The sequence below is a fragment of the Oncorhynchus gorbuscha genome, linkage group LG14 (genome assembly GCF_021184085.1).
Source record: "Oncorhynchus gorbuscha isolate QuinsamMale2020 ecotype Even-year linkage group LG14, OgorEven_v1.0, whole genome shotgun sequence".
NCBI classification, from domain to species: Eukaryota; Metazoa; Chordata; class Actinopteri; order Salmoniformes; family Salmonidae; genus Oncorhynchus; species Oncorhynchus gorbuscha.
In genome coordinates, this window is record NC_060186.1 from 33,620,614 (window position 1) to 33,640,927 (window position 20,314).

The 20,314-nt window shown below is 42.3% G+C and overlaps 1 protein-coding gene across 1 annotated transcript in view; it reads left to right on the top strand.

The window, feature by feature from the left end:
- The window catches only part of col4a3 (collagen, type IV, alpha 3), a 112,084-nt gene that overhangs the window by 16,980 nt on the left and 74,790 nt on the right, over positions 1-20,314 (top strand). Inside the window, exon 2 of the mRNA XM_046297829.1 lies at positions 13,868-13,924. Coding sequence (XP_046153785.1) covers positions 13,868-13,924 — 57 coding nt within the window. The remainder of the gene's footprint in view (positions 1-13,867; positions 13,925-20,314) is intronic.

Genomic DNA, 20,314 nt, shown 5'->3' on the forward strand with positions numbered 1-20,314 from the left:
GCAGCACTCACCTTAACTAAGCTAACATTTCTACAACCTAATTGTAGCCTAACCAATATCCAAACGGAGATTTAGTGAAAATAAACATATGACATTGATTGATTTATCAAGACGAGTCCCCACCCTTGTCTCAAAGCAGTAATTCTTTATGGATCCATCTAGTTGTGGTTAAGAAAACAGGGCATGTGGTGGGCTATGCGAACAGATGGGTGAAGTGACATGCCTCGCAAAGTCTACAACCACCAGGAGGATAGTATTAACAGGCGCTGCCTAGCAACTATCAAGAGCGTAGTGCATGCCAATGCCACCTCAGCATAATGGCTACATTTCATACGAAGCCGTATCAAAGCATCACATGCTAGTCAGATGGGCAATGACAAGTTGAAGTGTGTCAGTGCCTCAGATTTCAGTAGTGGTTCCTTGGTTTTCACGAATGCTTCCTCGCGTTGTTCAGTTCATTTACATAATTTGTCTTGACAAAGCAACTAATGCAATATCTCCGGTTTTTGCAAGCTCGGAATAAAGCATCAATAGTAGTTCAGTAACCCCAGGAAAGAATTTAGTTGGCTCACGTTCTGAGGAGCTGGGATGTCCAAGATAGCCTCGACCGTGAACAGATACTTGTGAAGGTCTGTGGCATCGATGCCTTGTCTGAGGTATTCAACCAATGATTGGAAGAATGCACATTTGTCTTGACGAATTTGCGGTCCATAGTCCTTCAATCTCTGTAAGGTCGTATCCAAGTTCTGGAGAGAGTTCTCTTTGTCTTTTCCAGTAAGGAGGATGTCATCCAGGTACCATTGTACTCCTGGCAATCCACTCAAGATCTGATCCATCACCCACTGGAATAGGGTTGGCACACTTGTGATTGCAAACGGTAGACCTGAAGAGCCCCTGAAGATTACCTGATTACCTGAAGAGCCCCTTGTGTGTCACGATGGTCCGCAGCTCATTTGACTTTTAATCCACATGCATCTGCAAGTAAGCTTGGTAGAGGTAAATTTTTCTGAACTTTTGACCCTCATCTAAACTTGTGAAAAGGTTGTTGTGTGGAAGCGGATACTGCTCAGCGGACAACACAGGGTTAACTGTGACTTTATAAAGTCCCCACATATCCTGATTCCACCATCCTTCTCAAGGACTGATACGATGGTTGTTTCCCATTCACTCATGCTGACTGGCTCCAGTACTTTGTTCTTGACCAAAGCGTCCAAGTCAGCCTCAACTTTTGGTCTGAAAGCATAAGGTACTGGACATTTTTTCAGAAACTTTGGTTTGCTGTCTGGCTTAATGCTAAGCTTCACATTAATGTATTTCATACTACCCATCTCTGGTTGCCCCTCTAGCAAGTGAGAGACATACTACCCATGCGTGCCCCCAGCAACAGTCAATATATTCAGTGTGATTTCCTCGTCTAATGAGTCACTCACCTCTGCGTTCTCTTGCTCAACAGAGTGAACATGTCTCTTTTTCTTTTGTTGGAATCTCCTTTTTTTCAGGCTTTGACATTTTCTCTGAGCTCTTTTTGTTCCTGCAATCTTGTTCGATGTGGCTCTTTTTACTCCAATACTAGAATTTTGACTTCAATACCGGTACAAGGTTTAGTATCACAATAGTTGATACCATCACGATACTCAATACCAAAACGTCACCAAAAATTATTTTTATAATTTGACGGTTATTCTGCCCTTGAGTTGCGTTCCCATGCAAAACTAAACAGATAGCTAACAACTAAGTCTTCAATAAAACTCCCAAGGCGTGACTTTTCTTGAATGAATATATTGAAAATGTTTATGTTGTGAAACTGCAAAATACTGAAAAGAATATACTTTAGTATTCAATTCACACCGACATACTGTAGCTGTACATTAAATATTTGAAGTTGCATAAATACAAAGCATGTGCCAAGGTACCATGCATCTGGCATGATGCCAAACCATATAGCTAATTGTTACTCATATGGTAATTGGCTCCTTTCATTACTCTAATAATGTACAACCATCTATGTAGAATAACAAAGCATATTACAATAGAAACAGTAACAAAACTACAGTATTGTATATTTTACAATTCGTTTGCATGACGCACGAGCAAAGTAATACAGCTAACGACATACATTAAAGGCATTGACATTTGTGAGTAAATGCAACCAACATTGATATGTAAGCAACTCTATCAATAACAAGATTATCATCATTAGCTAAATGCTTGAATCGAACTTACAAACAGAAATATTTTCCAAGGCTGAAGCGTGACAAGAAATAACTACATTGAAAGACCTGCACCGTAGCGTTGTTTGTAGCTGCTTTATGCGTGCAGAACAAATTCTGTACTTCCTGTTTGCGTAGTCTTTCTAAGTACCAGAAAGCTCCACTAGGGGGCAAATAACACCATTGAACACAATGAAAATCCAATTTAACCATTGTAATAAAATAATCTGTTACCTTCTAACAGAATGGCAGCACAACGGTATTTGATATTTTTTAATAATAAAAGATCAAAATGTCCTTTATGGGTAGTGCGTGACCCTAGGGTGGCAACATATACATTCTAAGACGTGATTTCAATGGGTCTCTTTCCATTCTGATTGTTTTATACTTCTCAACGAAACTTCAACCCAAAATACGTTTCAGCATTTCCATGAATTTCTGCATTTCCTGCATTCATTTGAGATTATTTTCACACTGCCATGTAGGGCTGCACGATATGGGCCAAGTATATAGGCTTGATTTATAACTAAATGCTGCGATTTAGATCAAAAGACTTGGGTGAACTGTTGGAATCATGGAAGACAAATAATTTTTCTAATTCTATAATAAGAAGATAATAGTGAGCATTTTGAATACAGTGGTATTTGACCTGACAATGAATGACAATACCATGGAGGAGATATTGGGACAGTGTAGGAACCAAAGTGTTGGTAAGTTTTTTTCTTGGAGACCCTATAATCTTTGGCTACATTAAATGTTCACTCTTAGCTACTTCATGTAGCTAATATATTCATGCCTCGCCTTTTCCTCTTTGATTTAGAAGATACTGTTGCACAACATGTAGATTTAGGCCTAGACCATCAGGCTGTATAGCTACGTTTGCTCTGACTCAACTTAGCCACAACTTCCTAAAAAAAGACAAACTAGCTGTTTGCAGATGTAAGGAATACAAACTAATAATGTAATTACAAAATGATTGGGGATTTATATTAAGAAGCAAAGTGGAAACAGCATCGTAATCATCAACATTGTTGCATGTGCTGCATTGACCATGCAGACTGAACGCATGTGTCTCGTGGTCAAGCAACAATAAATGCACTCCTTGATTGACAAGGGGCCAGGGCTAGGCCTGTGAGGAAAGCGGCATGGCGAGAGCGAGAACGGAGAGACTCAAGTAGCAGAGTTAACAACAAAATGGACGTTACACACAGAGTATCATATTTAATGGTAAAACTTTATTTGAATGGTAAGTCTCTGTTGATAAACTGGGTAAATCAAGATGTGGCCTGGGCTTCTTCACAATACAGGTGCTGCATATTCAATAGGAGTGTGTGCAAGCATTGAGTTATTTAGCTTGTTTTGGCTGATTTCATGGGGCTGCAGATGACAAAGTATCTGTTTCTCTTACATTTGGGACTTGTGTTTTTGTACCGATCAACAACATTTGCATTGAAGTAGAAGCCTCTTCTTTTATAAAAGTGTGCGCTGTCTCTTTAACTCAGTAATTATGTATTGCATGAGCTTTGCACAGAGTTGGTTGAAGGAGACGTGAGGCAGATATGCTTTTATTCAGTATCTCCATGTGAAGGAGATGATTAAGTAAATAAATAAAGTTGTGAAAATCAGCATATTTTGTGTTATGGTTTGCATATTATCACAATCAAAGTACTAGCTTAGTGAATTGATGTTAGCTTCAGCTGTAAGCTAGCAAGGAAGGTTAGCTTATAAATCTGGAAGCTAACTGTATCTTCTTGCATTGTAAAGTGTTCTAGCCTTAATGGATATCGTTTTACAAACAGTAATTAACTGTAATTAACATTTCTACATGCCGTGTTGCATTATTCAAGTGTGTTAACTTCTGTGCAGCATGAGTGTGGAGCTAACATGATGCAGCCCAGACTCCCAGTGCAGTGGTTCCTGCACTTGGTGTCTGGGCTGCACCATGTTAGCTCCACACTAGAGAGCTAGCTCTAGCAATGAGTAATTAGAGCAGGCAAGAGAAATGCATGGTGCGCTCGTACTAGAGTGGATATCGGCTGCTCTGATAGACAGACTTCATCTTCATCAGACTTCATTCATTCAGTCAGTATATGACGTGAGACACATTCCCGAATGTAAAACAAATTCTAGTACAAAATATTTTTTTATGTTCTAGTATCGAACATGTACTGATGTTTCGGTATACCCTGCAACACTAGACACCTGATGTCCCACTTTGGCACAGCAGCAACATGTGCCTCGACAGACACGTCGCCCAGTTTCTAGCTCCAAGCCAACGTATTTAGTTTTTTTTTTTTTAAGATAGGAGTGGGGCCCTAGTCAGACAGGTGGAGTGCACACCATACACTGCTTCCGAGTATATTACTCGCTAACATTCACAAGAATGGTAACATACTCTGTTTTACGAAATCATGGCTCTCATGGTATATGTGACTTGTTTCAGGAAAGGTTAAGTGCGGACAAATCTGGGTTTGGCGGATGCCAGGAGAACGCTACCTGCCACAATGCATAGTGCCAAATGTAAAGTTTGGTGGAGGAGGAATAATGGTCTGGGGCTGTTGTTCATGGTTTGAGCTCGGCCCCTTAGTTCCAGTGAAGGGACATTTTAACGGTACAGCATACAATGACATTCCAGATGATTCTGTGCATCCAACTTTGTGGCAACAGTTAGGGGAAGGCCCTTTTCTGTTTTAGTATGACAATGCCCCCATGTACAAAGCGAGGTCCATACAGAGATTGTTTGTTGAGATCGGTGTAGAAGAACTCACCTGGCCTGCACAGAGCCCTGACCTCAACCCCATCGAAGCCCTTTGGGATGAATTGAAAGGCCGACTCCGAGCCTTCCCAGAAGAGTGGAGGTTGTTATAGCAGCGAAGGCATATATTTCAGCTTGGATGATGGCCTACCACCTCAAGATCATCTTCAAGACGGAGGTGCTCTTGATCCGGGGAAGGCGTGCCCGCTCAAAAACCTCTCCATCACGGTTGACAACTCCAGTGTTGCCCTCCCTGGGTGCCAAGAACCTTGGCGTCACCCTGGACAACACCATGTTGTTCTCTGCCAACTTCAAAGCAGTGACTAGCTCCTGCAGGTTCATGCTCTACAACAGCAGTAGAGTACGACCCTACCTTACACAGGAAGCGGCGCATGTCCTAATCCAGGCATTTGTCGTCTCCCGTCTGGACTACTGCAACTCGCTGTTGGCTTGGCTCCCTGCTTGTGGCATCAAACCCCTGTAACTTATCCTGGTTTTCAACCTTCCTAAGTTCCCCCATGTCACCCAGCTTCTCCGCACACTCCACTGGCTTCTGGTTCAGGCTCGCATCCACTACAAGACCATGGAGCAGAGACTACGGAGCAGCAAGAGGTACTGCCCCTCCCTACCTTCAGGTTATGCTCAAAGCCTACACCCCAACCTGAACACTCTGTTCTGCCACCTCTCGTCTCTTGGCCCTCCCACCCCTGTAGAACCAGTTTCCCCCTGAAGCTAAGACAGCAGAGTCCCTGCCCATCTTCCGAAAGCACCTGAAACCTACCTCTTCAAAGAATATATTAAATAATCAATCAGAATCTATGCTTCAAGATTGTTTTAATCATGTGGACAGGGGAATGTTCCAGGTCGCCTCTGAGAATATTATAGACCTATACACAGACTTTATGGCTGGGTTCATCAGGATGTGCATAGAGAATGTTGTTCCCACTGTGATGATTAGAACATATCCAAACCAAAACGCATGGATAGATTGGAGCATTAACGAAAAACTGAAAATGCGAACCACGGACATGTACAAACAGACTCCAGACAGTCACGGATTATAAATGGACAGCCAGCCACATTGCGGACACCAACTCCTCGCTCCCGGACAAGCGAAACACCTTTGCCCGCTTCGAGGAAAACTACATCAAGTCACCGACCCGGGCTCCCGACGCTCACGAGGTCTGTTTGCTCTAGTTCTCCATGGCCGACGTGTCATTTAAGCGTGTTAATCCTTGAAAGGATGCCGGCCCAGAGCATGTGCAGAGCTGGCTGGAACGTTAACAGACATATTTAATCCCTTCATATCCCACTCTGTTGTCCCCACTTGATTCCACCATTGTTCTTGTACCCAATAAAGGGAAAGTAACAGAACTAACTTATCTGACACCCTAGACCCACTACAATTCGCATATCGCCCTAACAGATCCAGGGACGACGCAGTCGTCACTGACTGCACACTGCCCTATCCCAGCTGGACAAGATAAATACCTATGTAAGCTTTTAAGTACCAAGTTCTTTACTCACTGTTCCATCACATTGTTTTCCCGCTCCAACGTCCGTCTCAAATTCCTTTCTTCCATCTATTACCATGCTAACGCTCTCATTGATAGCTCTACTATGAACTTGCCTCTGCTAGCAATACACTGTGCTCACATAAGCCTAGACTGTACCATGGAAAATAACATTTTTTGAACATGTAAAACCAACTTCTTCCAGACAGAATAGTTTGTGGGTTTTATAACCATGTCTTTATAACAATTCAATAATGATGAGATTGGAGACAGGAATCAGTTCAACCATTTATCTAGAACGCGCTGGGTCTCAACAAGACACTCTGGCAGAAACGTTTCCTTAACAATGTGTGTTATAAGGAGGCAACTATTTGTGCATTGTCTCCTATAAATAATTGCCTCATAGTTGACGTTTCAAATTAAATCAGATTGCCAGATTGTGAGGTTTACATTAGTTTCTGCACAGATATGTGCTCTTTTGTCATGGACCGGGCTATTCATTGATGTTAGTACTGTTTTGTCAGAAATTCTTAGGTGCGTCCAAAGTGTTTGATATGGTAGCACCTACATTTGATTTATATGTATTGAACAAGTTGAGTCTCCACAGCCAGTGGTGATTTGCAGGGGTGACAGATGGACAGACGGACAAGACCATGGTGCTTGCCTACGGAGCTGTGAGGGGAACGGCACCTCAGTACCTCCAGGCTCTGATCAGGCCCTACACCCAAACAAGGGCACTGCGTTCATCCACCTCTGGCCTGCTCGCCTCCCTACCACTGAGGAAGTACAGCTCCCGCTCAGCCCAGTCAAAACTGTTCGCTGCCCTGGCCCCCCAATGGTGGAACAAACTCCCTCACGACGCCAGGACAGCGGAGTCAATCACCACATTCCGGAGACACCTGAAACCCCACCTCTTTAAGGAATACCTAGGATAGGATAACTAATCCCTCTCACCCCCCCCCTTAAGATTTAGATGCACTATTGTAAAGTGACTGTTCCACTGGATGTCATAAGGTGAATGCACCAATTTGTAAGTCGCTCTGGATAAGAGCGTCTGCTAAATGACTTAAATGTAAATGTAAATGTAAGTACTGACAGACAGAGCACTACTCCAGACAGACATCCAGACAGAGAGCTCGGGTGCTGGTCGGTCCCACATCCCAACATCACACAAGCCACAGCCACAACCCCTGTTGTTTTAGTCTTCCTATTCAGCTCTTTGTGCTGTTGCTTTGTTGTTTCGGAGTGCCCCCCTATTCAGACCAATGCGCCCAGAGCTCCACCACTGTCCCTCCCCGGGGGCCTTCGATGGGCAGCTTGGATTCCGACCTGTTTGTCTTCTGCATGGTTTCACACCCCGAGCAGAATGAGACAGAGCAACAGGCACGCAGATCCGCCAGGAAGTCACCCACCGGTGGGGGATGGTGGAGTGAGGCGGGAGAAAGCGGGTGGTCAGAGGGTGCTGTTCCCAGCACCGCAGACATCCTTGCATGGGGACACCCCTCAAACCCCTCCAACCCCCTCCATTTCCCCCTCGGCCAACCTCACCAACCCCTACGCCCCCTACATTAGTCCTCAGGGATTATAATGGTATTGGTTTAAACCCCAGTCACACACACAAGAGAGGTACTCAGGAACTCTGGGACAAAACTCTTCTCAGTTCACTCTTGTTTCTGCTCAGTGACACACAGTCGTTGGGTACTCCTTAACCATGCGCAGGGCTGAGACAGGACACGAGACAGGACGAGAGAGTGAGACATTATTGAGCCAGGGAGAAACAGGGTGAGAAAGGAAGTGAGAGACAGGGTGAGAGAGAGTGAGACAGTATAAAGACATTGAGGGATCAGGGAGAGAGAGAGAGTTTTTGATAAACTCCCATATCTATTGGGTGAAATACCACAGTGTGAAATCACAGCAGCAAGATTTGCGACCTATTGCCATAAGAAAAGGGCAATCAGTGAAGAACAAACACATGTATACACAACCAACATTTATGATTATTTATTTTCCCTTTTGTACTTTAACTATTTGCACATCATTACAACATACTGTACATTTATTATTGTTTATTATGTATTTAACTTGCTTTGGCAATGTAAACATATGTTTCCCATGCCAATAAAGCCCTTAAATTGACATTGAGAACGATAGAGAGAGAGATATGGGGGAGGGGGGGATCAATATTAGAATGAAATAGGTTCAGGTTCAAGTATTTTTAATTTAATTTAATCTTTATTTAACTAGCCAAGTCAGTTAACTTCTTGCGTCGAGCCATCCCAGATCCGGGATCGTGACTACAGCCTCAAGCCTATTACCATAACGCAACGTTAACTATTCGTGAAAATCGCAAATTAAATGAAATCAATATGCTAGCTCTCAAGCTTAGCATTTTGTTAACAACACTGTCATCTCAGATTTTCAAAATATGCTTCTCAACCATAGCAAAACATGCATTTGTGTAACAGTATTGATAGCTAGCGTAGCATTTAGCATAGCATTTAGCGTTAGCATTCAGCAGGCAACATTTTCACAAAAAACAGAAAAGCATTCAAATAAAATAATTTACCTTTGAAGAACTTCAGATGTTTTAAATGAGGAGACTCAGTTCGATAGCAAATGTTCAGTTTTTACGAAAATATTATTTGTGTTGACAAATCGCTCCGTTTTCTTCATCACGTTTGGGTAAGAAAAAAATAAAATAATAATTAAGTCATTAAAACGCAAACTTTTTTCCAAATTAACTCCATAATATCGACAGAAACATGGCAAACGATGTTTAGAATCAATCCTCAAGGTGTTTTTCACATATCTATCGATGATAAATCCTTCGTGGCAGTTGACTTTCTCTACTGAAGAAATGGAACGCGCATGGACCTAGAGATTACGCAATATTTTCGACACGGGACACCGGGCGGACACCTGGTAAATGTAGTCTCTTATGGTCAATCTTCCAATGATATGCCTACAAATACGTCACAATGCTGCAGACACCTTGGAGAAACGACAGAAAGGGCAGGCTCATTCCTGGCGCATTCACAGCCATATAAGGAGACATTGGAACACAGCGCCTTCAGAATCTGGGGCATTTCCTGTATGAAACTTCATCTTGGTTTCGCCTGTAGCATTAGTTCTGGGGCACTCACAGATAATATCTTTGCAGTTTTGGAAACGTCAGAGTTTTTCCTTTCCAAAGCTGTCAATTACATGCATAGTCGAGCATATTTTCATGACAAAATATCTTGTTTAAAACGGGAACGTTTTTTATCCAAAAATTAAAAGAGCGCCCCCTATCTCGAAGAAGTTAAGAACACCCTATGCATCCTAAATAGCACCCTATTCCCTATATAGTGCATGACTTTCGACGTCAACAGTAATGCACTATATAATGAATAGGTTGTCATTTGTAATGAAACCATAGTGTTATTATGCAACTCCTCTAAACTGTGTTGTGTTACTGATATATAGACACATACTCATTGATCAAAATGTCTTAATATATTATTAGATTATGACAACTATGATGTGTGAGAGAAGAACAGAGCCAGTATGTGCTTGCTAAGGTCAGAGGTTGAGAGTGGACAAGAGAAGGGGGAGAGGTGAAGGAAGGGGTGAGAGAGGTTGACAAGTAAGATAGTAAGCACTGAGGTTGAGGAAGTTCACTGTTACAGAGGATATTGGCAGGCTTCTGGCAAGGTGGGTTATAAGGGGTGAGGTTAGGTGGGGAGAGATCTGGAGATTTGTATTCTGAAAATGACAGACCAGCCGTCACCAGCATGCTGGCTTGCCCATCTGTGAACACTGACATATAGCGTTTCTCCTTGTTTTGGAATCCTTTGCATTTTCTACAGGCTTTGATGTTCCGCCACCATGGGTTTGAAAAAGTGTTTTCTGTTCTCCGGTATTCTTGGAGAATACAGTGTTTTCTAATCTTCTCCATCTCTTGAGAGCGCCACATGCCTACAGTATATTTGTACCCACTCTGGGTGGGTTGGAATGGAAGGCTGCTGGCGTTGGCTCACTCAGGTTTGGATGAGGTGTGTGTGTGTGTGTGTGTGTGTGTGTGTGTGTGTGTGTGTGTGTGTGTGTGTGTGTGTGTGTGTGTGTGTGTGTGTGTGTGTGTGTGTGTGTGTGTGTGTGTGTGTGTGTGTGTGTGTGTGTGTGTGTGTGTGTGTGTGTGTGTGTGTGTGTGTGTGCTCGTGTAAGGGTTTATGTGTAAGGGTTTGTGGTCAGATTACTGAGCCTGTTAAAGCCTATATGCAAAACACTGATTCACTATTGTGATTTATTAGACAAAGGGGAAATATTGAAAAAGGTGGTCAGGAAATGTGTTTACAGTGATTCCACATTATTCTTCTCTTAACACTGAGTGGTGGTGTTAAAATCTGCTTCCTAAATGGCACCCTATTCCCTATATGGTGCATTACTTTCAACCAGGGCCCATAGGGGCTATACAATGAATAGGTTGCCATTTTCGATGAAACTGTAGTGAAATGCAACTCCTCTAAACTGTGTTTCATTACTGATAAATAGACATATACTCATTAACTTTTCAAAATGTCTTAATATATTATTAGATTATGAAAGCTATGATACAGTATTAGTGTCCATGACCGCTCAGTCCTTTTTTACTGTTTTCCCTGTTAACTAGTGTTAATCTTTGTGACAGAACAGAGTAATGTAGGTCTTCATGCTGTCTTTGTCTCTATCCCTGTGTGCATCCTTAATCTATTTTTCTCTCTCTCTCCCTCTCCTCTTCTTTTTCGACTTTGTTCTTCATTCTTTCACTCCAGATTCCTCTTCTCTTCCTGTCACCTCATGTTGCCTCCATCTCCACTCTCTTTCCTCCTCTCTTTCCCCTCTCCTCCTCCCCTCTTTCTCTCTCTCTCTCTCTCTCTCTCTCTCTCTCTCTCTCTCTCTCTCTCTCTCTCTCTCTCTCTCTCTCTCTCTCTCTCTCTCTCCTGCATGCCTCAGGTGTGTGCAGGTCTCTGTCTGATGATGTGTTATCAGGGGACTGTGGAGCCATAGCCTTCACACAGGGCCCGCGATTTTGCCAGGGCGATAACATCATTCCAATTCACACACAGTCTGATGCACACACACGCACACAGTGCTCCACACATCTCCCCACTTGCACTGTTTTTTGACACCTACATTGCTATCACTCTGCTATGATCATATTATTTACATGGCTAGTATAAAAATGTAAAACCACAATTTATTATTTTGTTGATCTTTAAAAAAAAAAGTTTTCCAAGTGTTTATGTCTGGATGTGTTTATGTGTGTTTAAGTGTGTGCGTGTGTCTATGTATGCGTTTGTGTGTGTGTGCTCATGTGCGGGAGAAAGAGACTTTGTGTTTGTCTCCAACAGATAGGACCTTGTCTATCTCCTTGTCTCCCTCCCACAGTAACGGACTTAACATTAAGCAGAAGAGGCAATTGCCTCAGGCCTCACATCATCAAGAGGCTTCGTGATAATAATGCTAGTAATATTTTTTGTTGTTATTGCTTGAGGTCCCCCCCATTCTCCGCTTGAGGAGCAGCAAAATCTGCAGGTAGCTTCAAAGATGCAAAGGAAATGGGGAGGGTTTGCCTTTCCACTGTGCCCAGGTTAATGAGGCCCCATCTATTAAAAGAGCAATCATTTATTTACATACATATGCATATCCGGTGTTTCATATCAATGTTCATATAATCCAAGATGTTCTCATAATAGTTTAAACAAGTCATTAATCACTCACAGACTGGTTCATAATAAGGGACTTTTTCACGCATACAGTGTTCCTGTGCATTGTTTCACACAATATGATTGCAAACAGCACTTTTATTTAAATTAAGCTGCAGCAATTAAGCGCTTTCAGAGTGGGACAGAGAAAAGAAAATGAAATAACGAATATTAAATGTTAACAGAAAATATACCTAAATTAACTAATTGCTTTAGTAAAAAAGACAGGCGCTGCTGATAATGCTGCCATTGTCGACGAGGCAGATGCAGATGCAGAGGACATGTACAGTATGTGTAGCCCATGTATCTGATGCTGTCTTGCCCAAAAAAGTATGGCATGTCATACTGTTTTTGTCCAGACTGCATCAGATACATGGGCTACATATAGTAAGACAGAGGGGAGCAGTTTTGCTTGCACAGATGCTTTATTCGGTGAGATAGTTTCAGCCACTTGCAAATTATTTTGGATGAACACAAAGGTAACATACTTTTTGAAGTGATGTGTTTGACAATCAGATGAAAACATCCTGACTGGTTGTGTTCTTGCCATATTAAAAGGTAACACATTTTTACTGTTAAATTACATGACTTTTTAAATGCAAAAAATGACATTAAAAAATTGTGCAAGAATACAGGGGATGGAGGGGGGGCTCAGACTGCCCTCTGCCTGGAGCATCCAAATGACTAAATACGCCCCTGCTCCCTCCACCCCTGCTACATTTGTGTTGCATTCCGTCGGAAACCCAAACAATCCTTGTGGACAGAGTGTCTATCTCACTGCATCTCCCCAGATAACTCTGTCTCTCTTCCGGCACAGACAATCTCATTCATTAGGAACACGCAACAGTCAGTCAACAAAAGGAGATTCTGTTTCCTTGGGAAACAAGGAAAAATAAGGCAAATCAAACCAGCAGCTCTAACTTGATACAAGATTATCATGCATTCTTGTTGTGTCTGACCTACTTCAGGAAGGTACTCACCTGAGATAAGAAGGTCTGAGATATGACATGTTTCAGGTCAACATAGCATCCTGAGCATGACAGAACTGAACCACTGGGGTGGTTCTGGGTGGGTTTGTGGGTATGCCTTTTTGTGAGAGGATTATTGACTCAACGTGAGTGTTCAAGATGCTATATTTAGGATTATTTCACAATATAGGATAATTATAGCAAATTGTCTGGTTAAATGCCTCTCCAGGCATTGTGAAGATTGGTTGTTCTTTACAGCGCTGCGGATAATCAGCTCAAACACACGCAATGACTTGTACTCCCAGCCCTAGTAGTGGAAGACACAGAATATAATACAGTATGCAAATGTACGTGCCGAGGTTCTGTAGAATGTCGTGTTTAGCGAGGAATCCTTTGAATTTCTGTCTACTAAGTAGTGCTGTTGGTGATAATCGTTGGAGGATGTGTGAGAGGATTTTCTCAAATACAGAGTAAACATACACCAGTCATCAGTGTAACAACACACCTCCAAACACTTTAAATGCTTTAGCACTTTTTTCTCCACTAGGAAACATAAATTGAACCAAGGTTCTATCAATGTCACCTGAATGTTACATCAGGGTTTTACCTGGAGTGTTGCCATTCCATGTTATACTGTATTCAGGCCAACTTAGTGAGTTGGGTGTGTGAAACTGACTGTTGTCCCGTTTGTCCCCAGGTGTGTAGCTGCACCGGAAAGTCCAGGTGTCACTGTGATGGAGTAAAAGGCAGTAAGGTAAGTGGCTTAACACTATAACCCTCTATATTATACTTTATTTTATTTATTAATCCTACTCCAGAAAGAGAGTGAAAGACTCACCCCTTGCTACCTAATTAACAAATGACCTTGTTGTGTGGGTGGGGAGGGGGGTGTATGTTATTCTGTTTATGTTATACGGTTTGATTCTAGACAAATTCCCTGCTGCTCTGCAGCTCACCTAATCACCTTACCTCATCATACCTCATCACACCTATGCTAGTTCCCAAATGCTTCCAATAATCCAGAGGCCACAATCAGAGATTTCATGCAGTCCGTCTTGAAACTTCCTCCAGAGAGCATGCTTCGGGTTTGTATGTCCAACAGCTACTCCTTCATCACCCTGTTTTCCCTGAGTACACAGTCCATGTTTGAATAAAAGGTTTTTACCTTGGCTGTGAGTGGCTTGTTCTCTCCGTGGAGCGTGAGAATTTCAATCTGACTAAACTCTAGGCTCCCCCTCAGTTTCAAAGGAGCTGATCGAAAGAAGGGGAAAGTAACTCAAAGGGACAATATTCGGTCTTAATTATCCATTTCCCCAGGAGATAAAAGGATGTTGCAAAAGACTGTCTCCTGTACAGAAGAGTTACAAAAGACTGTATCCATGTAACCGAGGGAGAGGGATAACCGTGCCTTTCTCATTTATCAATCTGACTCCATTATTATGTGAATAAATGCAATAGGCCATGTGGAGGATCTAGCAAGATAGTGAATCATTGCATCACCGACTCATTTTTACTATAATGAATATTTGCCTATCTTGCAACATTATGCAATTATTAAGAGGCTAGATACAAATAGCTAATCCTGGCAACCAATGTTCTAGCATTAATTTATTGAGGCAAGCAGCTCAGGGATGTCAAGTTGGTAGCCAAGCATGTTCATGTCAACGTTCATGTTTGTTCACTCAATTTGTCTAAACCTTTCTATAATTCAATATGTTTGTCTTTGTCTACAGTACATCTATGTTTACAACAAGCAATAGGAAGATATCAGATATTGAGGAATAACATCTTGTTAGGGGTACTTTTGTACTGTAGTGAAGTTGTCTATAGTAATGCAATTTCTCTCTATACAGTTGAAGTCTGAAGTTTCCCAGTGAATCAGAAGTTTACATACACTCAATTAGTATTTGCTAGAATTGCCTTTAAATTGCTTAACTTGGGTCAAACGTTTCGGGTAGCCTTCCACAAGCTTCCCACAATAAGTTGGGTGAATTTTGGACCATTCTGTAACGTCGTTCTTCGTTTGTCGAAAGAGAGTCGGACTGAAATGCAGCGTGGTGGTTACTCATGACTTTAATGAAAAAAGCGATTCATGAAATAACTATACAAATACAAAACAACAAACGGAACGTGAAACCTAATTACAGCCTATCTGGTGAAACTACACAGAGACAGGAACAATCACCCACGAAATACACAGTGAAACCCCGGCTACCTAAATACGGTTCCCAATCAGAGACAACGAGAATCACCTGACTCTGATTGAGAACCGCCTCAGGCAGCCAAGCCTATACAACACCCCTACTCAGCCGCAATCCCAAATACTACAAACCCCAATACGAAAATACAATATATAACAATATATAAACCCATGTCACACCCTGGCCTGACCAAATATATAACGAAAACACAAAATACAATGACCAAGGCGTGAACTCCTGAGCTGGTGTAACTGAGTCAGGTTTGTATGCCTCCTTGATCGAGACACGTTTTTTCAGTTCTGCCCACATATTTTCTAAAAGATTGAGGTCAGGGCTTTGTGATGGCCACTCCAATACCTAGATTTTTTGTCCTTAAGCCATTTTGCCACAACTTTGGAAGTATGATTGGGGTCATTGTCCATTTTGAAGACCCATTTGCGACCAAGCTTTAACTTCCTGACTGATGTCTTCAGATGTTGCTTCAATATATCCACATAGTTTTCCTGCCTCTAGATGTCATATATTTTGTGAAGTGCACCAGTCCATCTGCAGCAAAGCACCCCCACAACATGATGCTGCCACCCCCGTGCTTCACTGTTGGCTTTTAACCATTACTTTATTCTTTCAAAGAAAGCAAATTTGGCAATGATTTGACGCTCATACCTCTGTCCTCTTTGTCCGAAATGGAGTACACGTTCGAGTTGGATTTTATCGACAGCATCGAGTGTGATTTGAAGTGCTGTAAGAAAGAATTCCTTCCTTCTATGTTTTCAGGAACTTCTCCTTCTCTTTCTTGGATACCCGTAAGTACTAGATTTTCTCTCATAGATCTAGTCTGTATATCTAGTAAGGCTTATCTCTGAAAGATGTTCTCCTAGTTTATTAACGTTTGTTTAGCTGGGTTTTTTTTGTTGCCATTATCATAGCTCTTTCGTCACTGACTAATTCAAGTGTGACCAGTTTGTCACTTATTGAATTTTACAGATCACTTTCCACACTTACCAGTACCAGTGGTAAAAAGTATAAATTGTTTGTATCCATGGAGGAGTTGCGTTTTAATTTGGAGGTTGATTCTCGATGTTTACTCTCCATTATGTTTTAGTGTTGCTTGTTTTCGTAATATTTTTTGATAAATTTCTCTAGCCTTATGATTTGTTTTGTGTTATTATTCAGATTGAATGTTATTACCAAAGAGTATATGAAGTGCTAATAAACTAAATAAAAAGCAAAAGAAACATCCTCTCACTGTCAACTGTATGAACATAACAAGATTCAACAACTGAGACATAAACTGAACAAGTTCCACAGACATGTGACTAACAGAAACGGAATAATGTTTCCCTGATCAAATGGGGGGGGATCAAACCACCAGCTGCATTAAATACTGCAGTGCATCTCCTCCTCATGGACTGCACCAAATTTGCCCGTTCTTGCTGTGAGATGTTACCCCACTCTTCCACCAAGTCACCTGCAAGTTTCCGGGCATTTCTGGGGGGGGGAATGGCCATAGCCCTCACCCTCCGATCCAACAGGTTCCAGACGTGCTCAATGGGATTGAGATCCGGGCTCTTCGCTGGCCAAAATAGGACCACTTGTGTTGCGTCAATCTTTCCTCAGTTAGCTTACATTTTTCCGGTTTGGATGATTGTGTTATGCTATAGATACTTCTGTGAATATCTGAACATTGCATCCAAAAATAAACTGCTCACATTCTGGACATAACTTTGTAAGGACTGTGTTTCTGTAAATAGTTTCTGAAAAAAGTGTGGCCAGCTCATTGTTGTATTATTCGAAACTGTCCATTCTAAATAAGCGGGTGTGACCGTACGCTTCAGGGACCACTCTAGAACGATGTGATGTTACGTTTGAAAGGGTTAACGTTCTCAGTTGATTTGTAGGTTTACATTTCTGATACTTATGGCCTGATTTATAATCACACTATGCACACTCTTATTCCCCCTGTTGTTGCACAACTGATAATGACATTTCAGCTGCAGCTTTTGACTTCCTCCCTTTCCTCCTTCGGGTTCCAAAGAGTGATATCACAAGACTTGAAAACCAAAAGAAAACACAAAATACATAGCAAGTATTAATAATGCGTTAAGCTATGCATAATTATAGATGGCAAATCAGCACTGTATACATGTTTCAACATCAACGCATTCAGAAGGTGATATCCCAGCAATACTAAAAAGGAACCACTAACACTGGCCATGATGCATACTTCAAGATACCCGTCATTTGTGCCGTAATCCAGTTCCATGCTATTACTATAGCATCCTTCACCGCTACTATCGCTGCTTCAGTTGCTGTCCCTACCTCGACTGCCTTGATGAATAACTATTGCATTGAATCTGTCTCCTGCTCCTGATCTCCTATTGCCTTTATAGATCTAGGACTGAATCTTTCAGATACTCCCTACCTGTCTCCCAACTCCTACCTGTTTTTTTAGCCACGAACATCTCCAATAATATCCTATGTTCTGCGACAGTGACAGTGAGTATCTGTGGATAATACTTCCCTGTGCTCAGGTTAGGTACACATCTCTCATCCCTTGGCCGATCTACACCCCACCCCTTTGTGGACACCCTCGTTACAGTGTAAACTTTGGGTGCCAACAGTTGATAAGCAGCAATCTTCTGACACTTTCCTTTTACCGTCACTTGGTCCCAATCTTCTGGGACACATGTCAAGTATTTGCTTCCGGTTAGGAATGGGGGAGTGATTAGTGGCTTTGGAAGAGTATCCAACTGTACAAAATTAGCCACATCTTAATCATACTCTGCAACTGGATCGTGGACTTCCTGACGGGCCACCCCCAGGTGGTAAGGGTAGGTAACAAAACATCTGCCACGCTGATCATCAACACCCTCAAGGGTGCTTGCTCAATCACCTCCTGTACTCCCTGTTCACACATGACTGCACGGCCAGGCACAACTCCAACAGCATCATTAAGTTTGCTGATGACACAACAGTGGTAGGCCTGATCACCGACAACAATGAGACAGCCTATAGGGAGGAGGTCAGAGACCTGGCAGTGTGGTGCCAGGACAACAACCTCTCCCTTGATATGAGCAAGACAAAGGAGCTGATCTTGGACTACAGGAAAAGGAGGGCCGAACACACCCCTATTCCCATCGACAAGGCTGTAGTCAAGCGGGTCGAGAGTTTCAAGCTCCTTTGTGTCCACATTACCAACAAACTATCATGGTCCAAACACACCAAGACAGTCATGAAGAGGGCACAACAAAGCCTATTTCCCATCAGGAAAATGAAAAGATTTGGCATGGGTCCTCAGATCCTCAAAGAATTCTACAGCTGCACCATCAAGAGCATCCTGATTGCATCATTGCCTGGATGATGCTGTTGATCTGAGCCATGACCAGCCTTTTAAAGCACTTCTTGGCTACCGATGTGAGTGTTGCGGAGCGGTAGTAATTTAGGCTGGTTACCTTCACTTTCTTAGGCACAGAAAAACAGTCTTGTAGTGTAGCATCGGCGTCATCTGATCACTTCCGCATTGAGTGAGTCACTGGTACTTCCTGCTTTAGTTTTTGCTTGTAAGCAGGCATCAGGAGGATAGAATTGTGGTCAGATTTGGAAAATGGAGGGCGAGGAAGACCTTCATATGTGTCTCTGTGTGGGGAGTGAAGGTGGTCTAGAGTTTTTTTCCCCTCTGGTTGCACATGTGACATGCTTGTAGAAATGAGGTCAAGCGGATTTAAGTTTGCCTGCATTAAAGTCCCCGGCCCACTAGGAGCACTGCTTCTGAGTGAGCATTTTCTTGTTTGCTTATGGCCTCATACAGCTTGTTGAGTGTGGCATTTGTTTGTGGTGGTAAGCAGATGGCTCCGAAAAATATAGATGAAAACTCTCTTGGTAGATAGTGTGGTCTACAGCTTATCATGAGGTACTCTCCTTCAGGCGAGCAATACCTCAAGACTTCCTTAATATTAGAAATTGTGCACCAGCTGTTATTGACAAATAGACACACACCATCACCCCTTGTCTTACCAGGTGTAGCTGTTCTGTCCTGCCAGTGCACGGAAAACCCTGCCAACTGTATATTATATGTGTCGTCATTCAGCCACGACTCTGTGAAACACAAGGTATTACAGTTTTTTGCCGTAGTAGCCTATTCCCTATAAGTAGGGCAGAGCGTAAAGTAGAGCATAAACAAATGCGCAGAACGTGATCCTCACACGACCCTAGTGTCCAGTCTGGAGCGTGTAGTCAAGAGCTCTCCTGGTCGGCTACTGCATAGCAACCTAAAATGTGATCACCAGAACGGGCCAATTTTTGGGGGGTTCTGACATTTCGGCCTCTAAAATGTGTTTATTATGATCAAGTTCAATTCCCAGGGTAATTTTTAAACAAATGTTTGATACAAACAGTATCAAGATAAGAAATTAATTTGTGATCCATTCTGACTACTACATTTGTTTTCACACAGGACCACATGCTGACACAGACCAATCACACACAGGCAAAGACACATACATCCAAACCAATGATGCACACACTCTACACACACGTACACATGGATTTTGTATTGTAGATATGTTGTAGTAGGGTAGTGGCCTTAGGGCAAACACTTAATGTGTTGTGAAAAATGTTATGAAATGTAATACCATGTCAGATTTCTTATTGTATATAACTGCCTTAATGTTGCTGGACCCAAGGAAGAGTAGCTGCTGCCCTGGCATCATCGGCCAGCAGGCTACGAGGAGATTCTCATGCACGCTCTTTGCTGGTTGACTCGCTCAGGCAGGATTACAACTTCTACATCGACCATGATCCTTTGCTAGTTACAGTCACTTTCACCATGATCCTTGGTGATTTTTTGGTGCAGATTTAGGATCAGTAGAAGAGTAGAAGTGCAGATTTAGGATCAGGTCCCCCTGTCCGTGTTATTGTCAAGACCCGGTTACGAACTCGGGTCT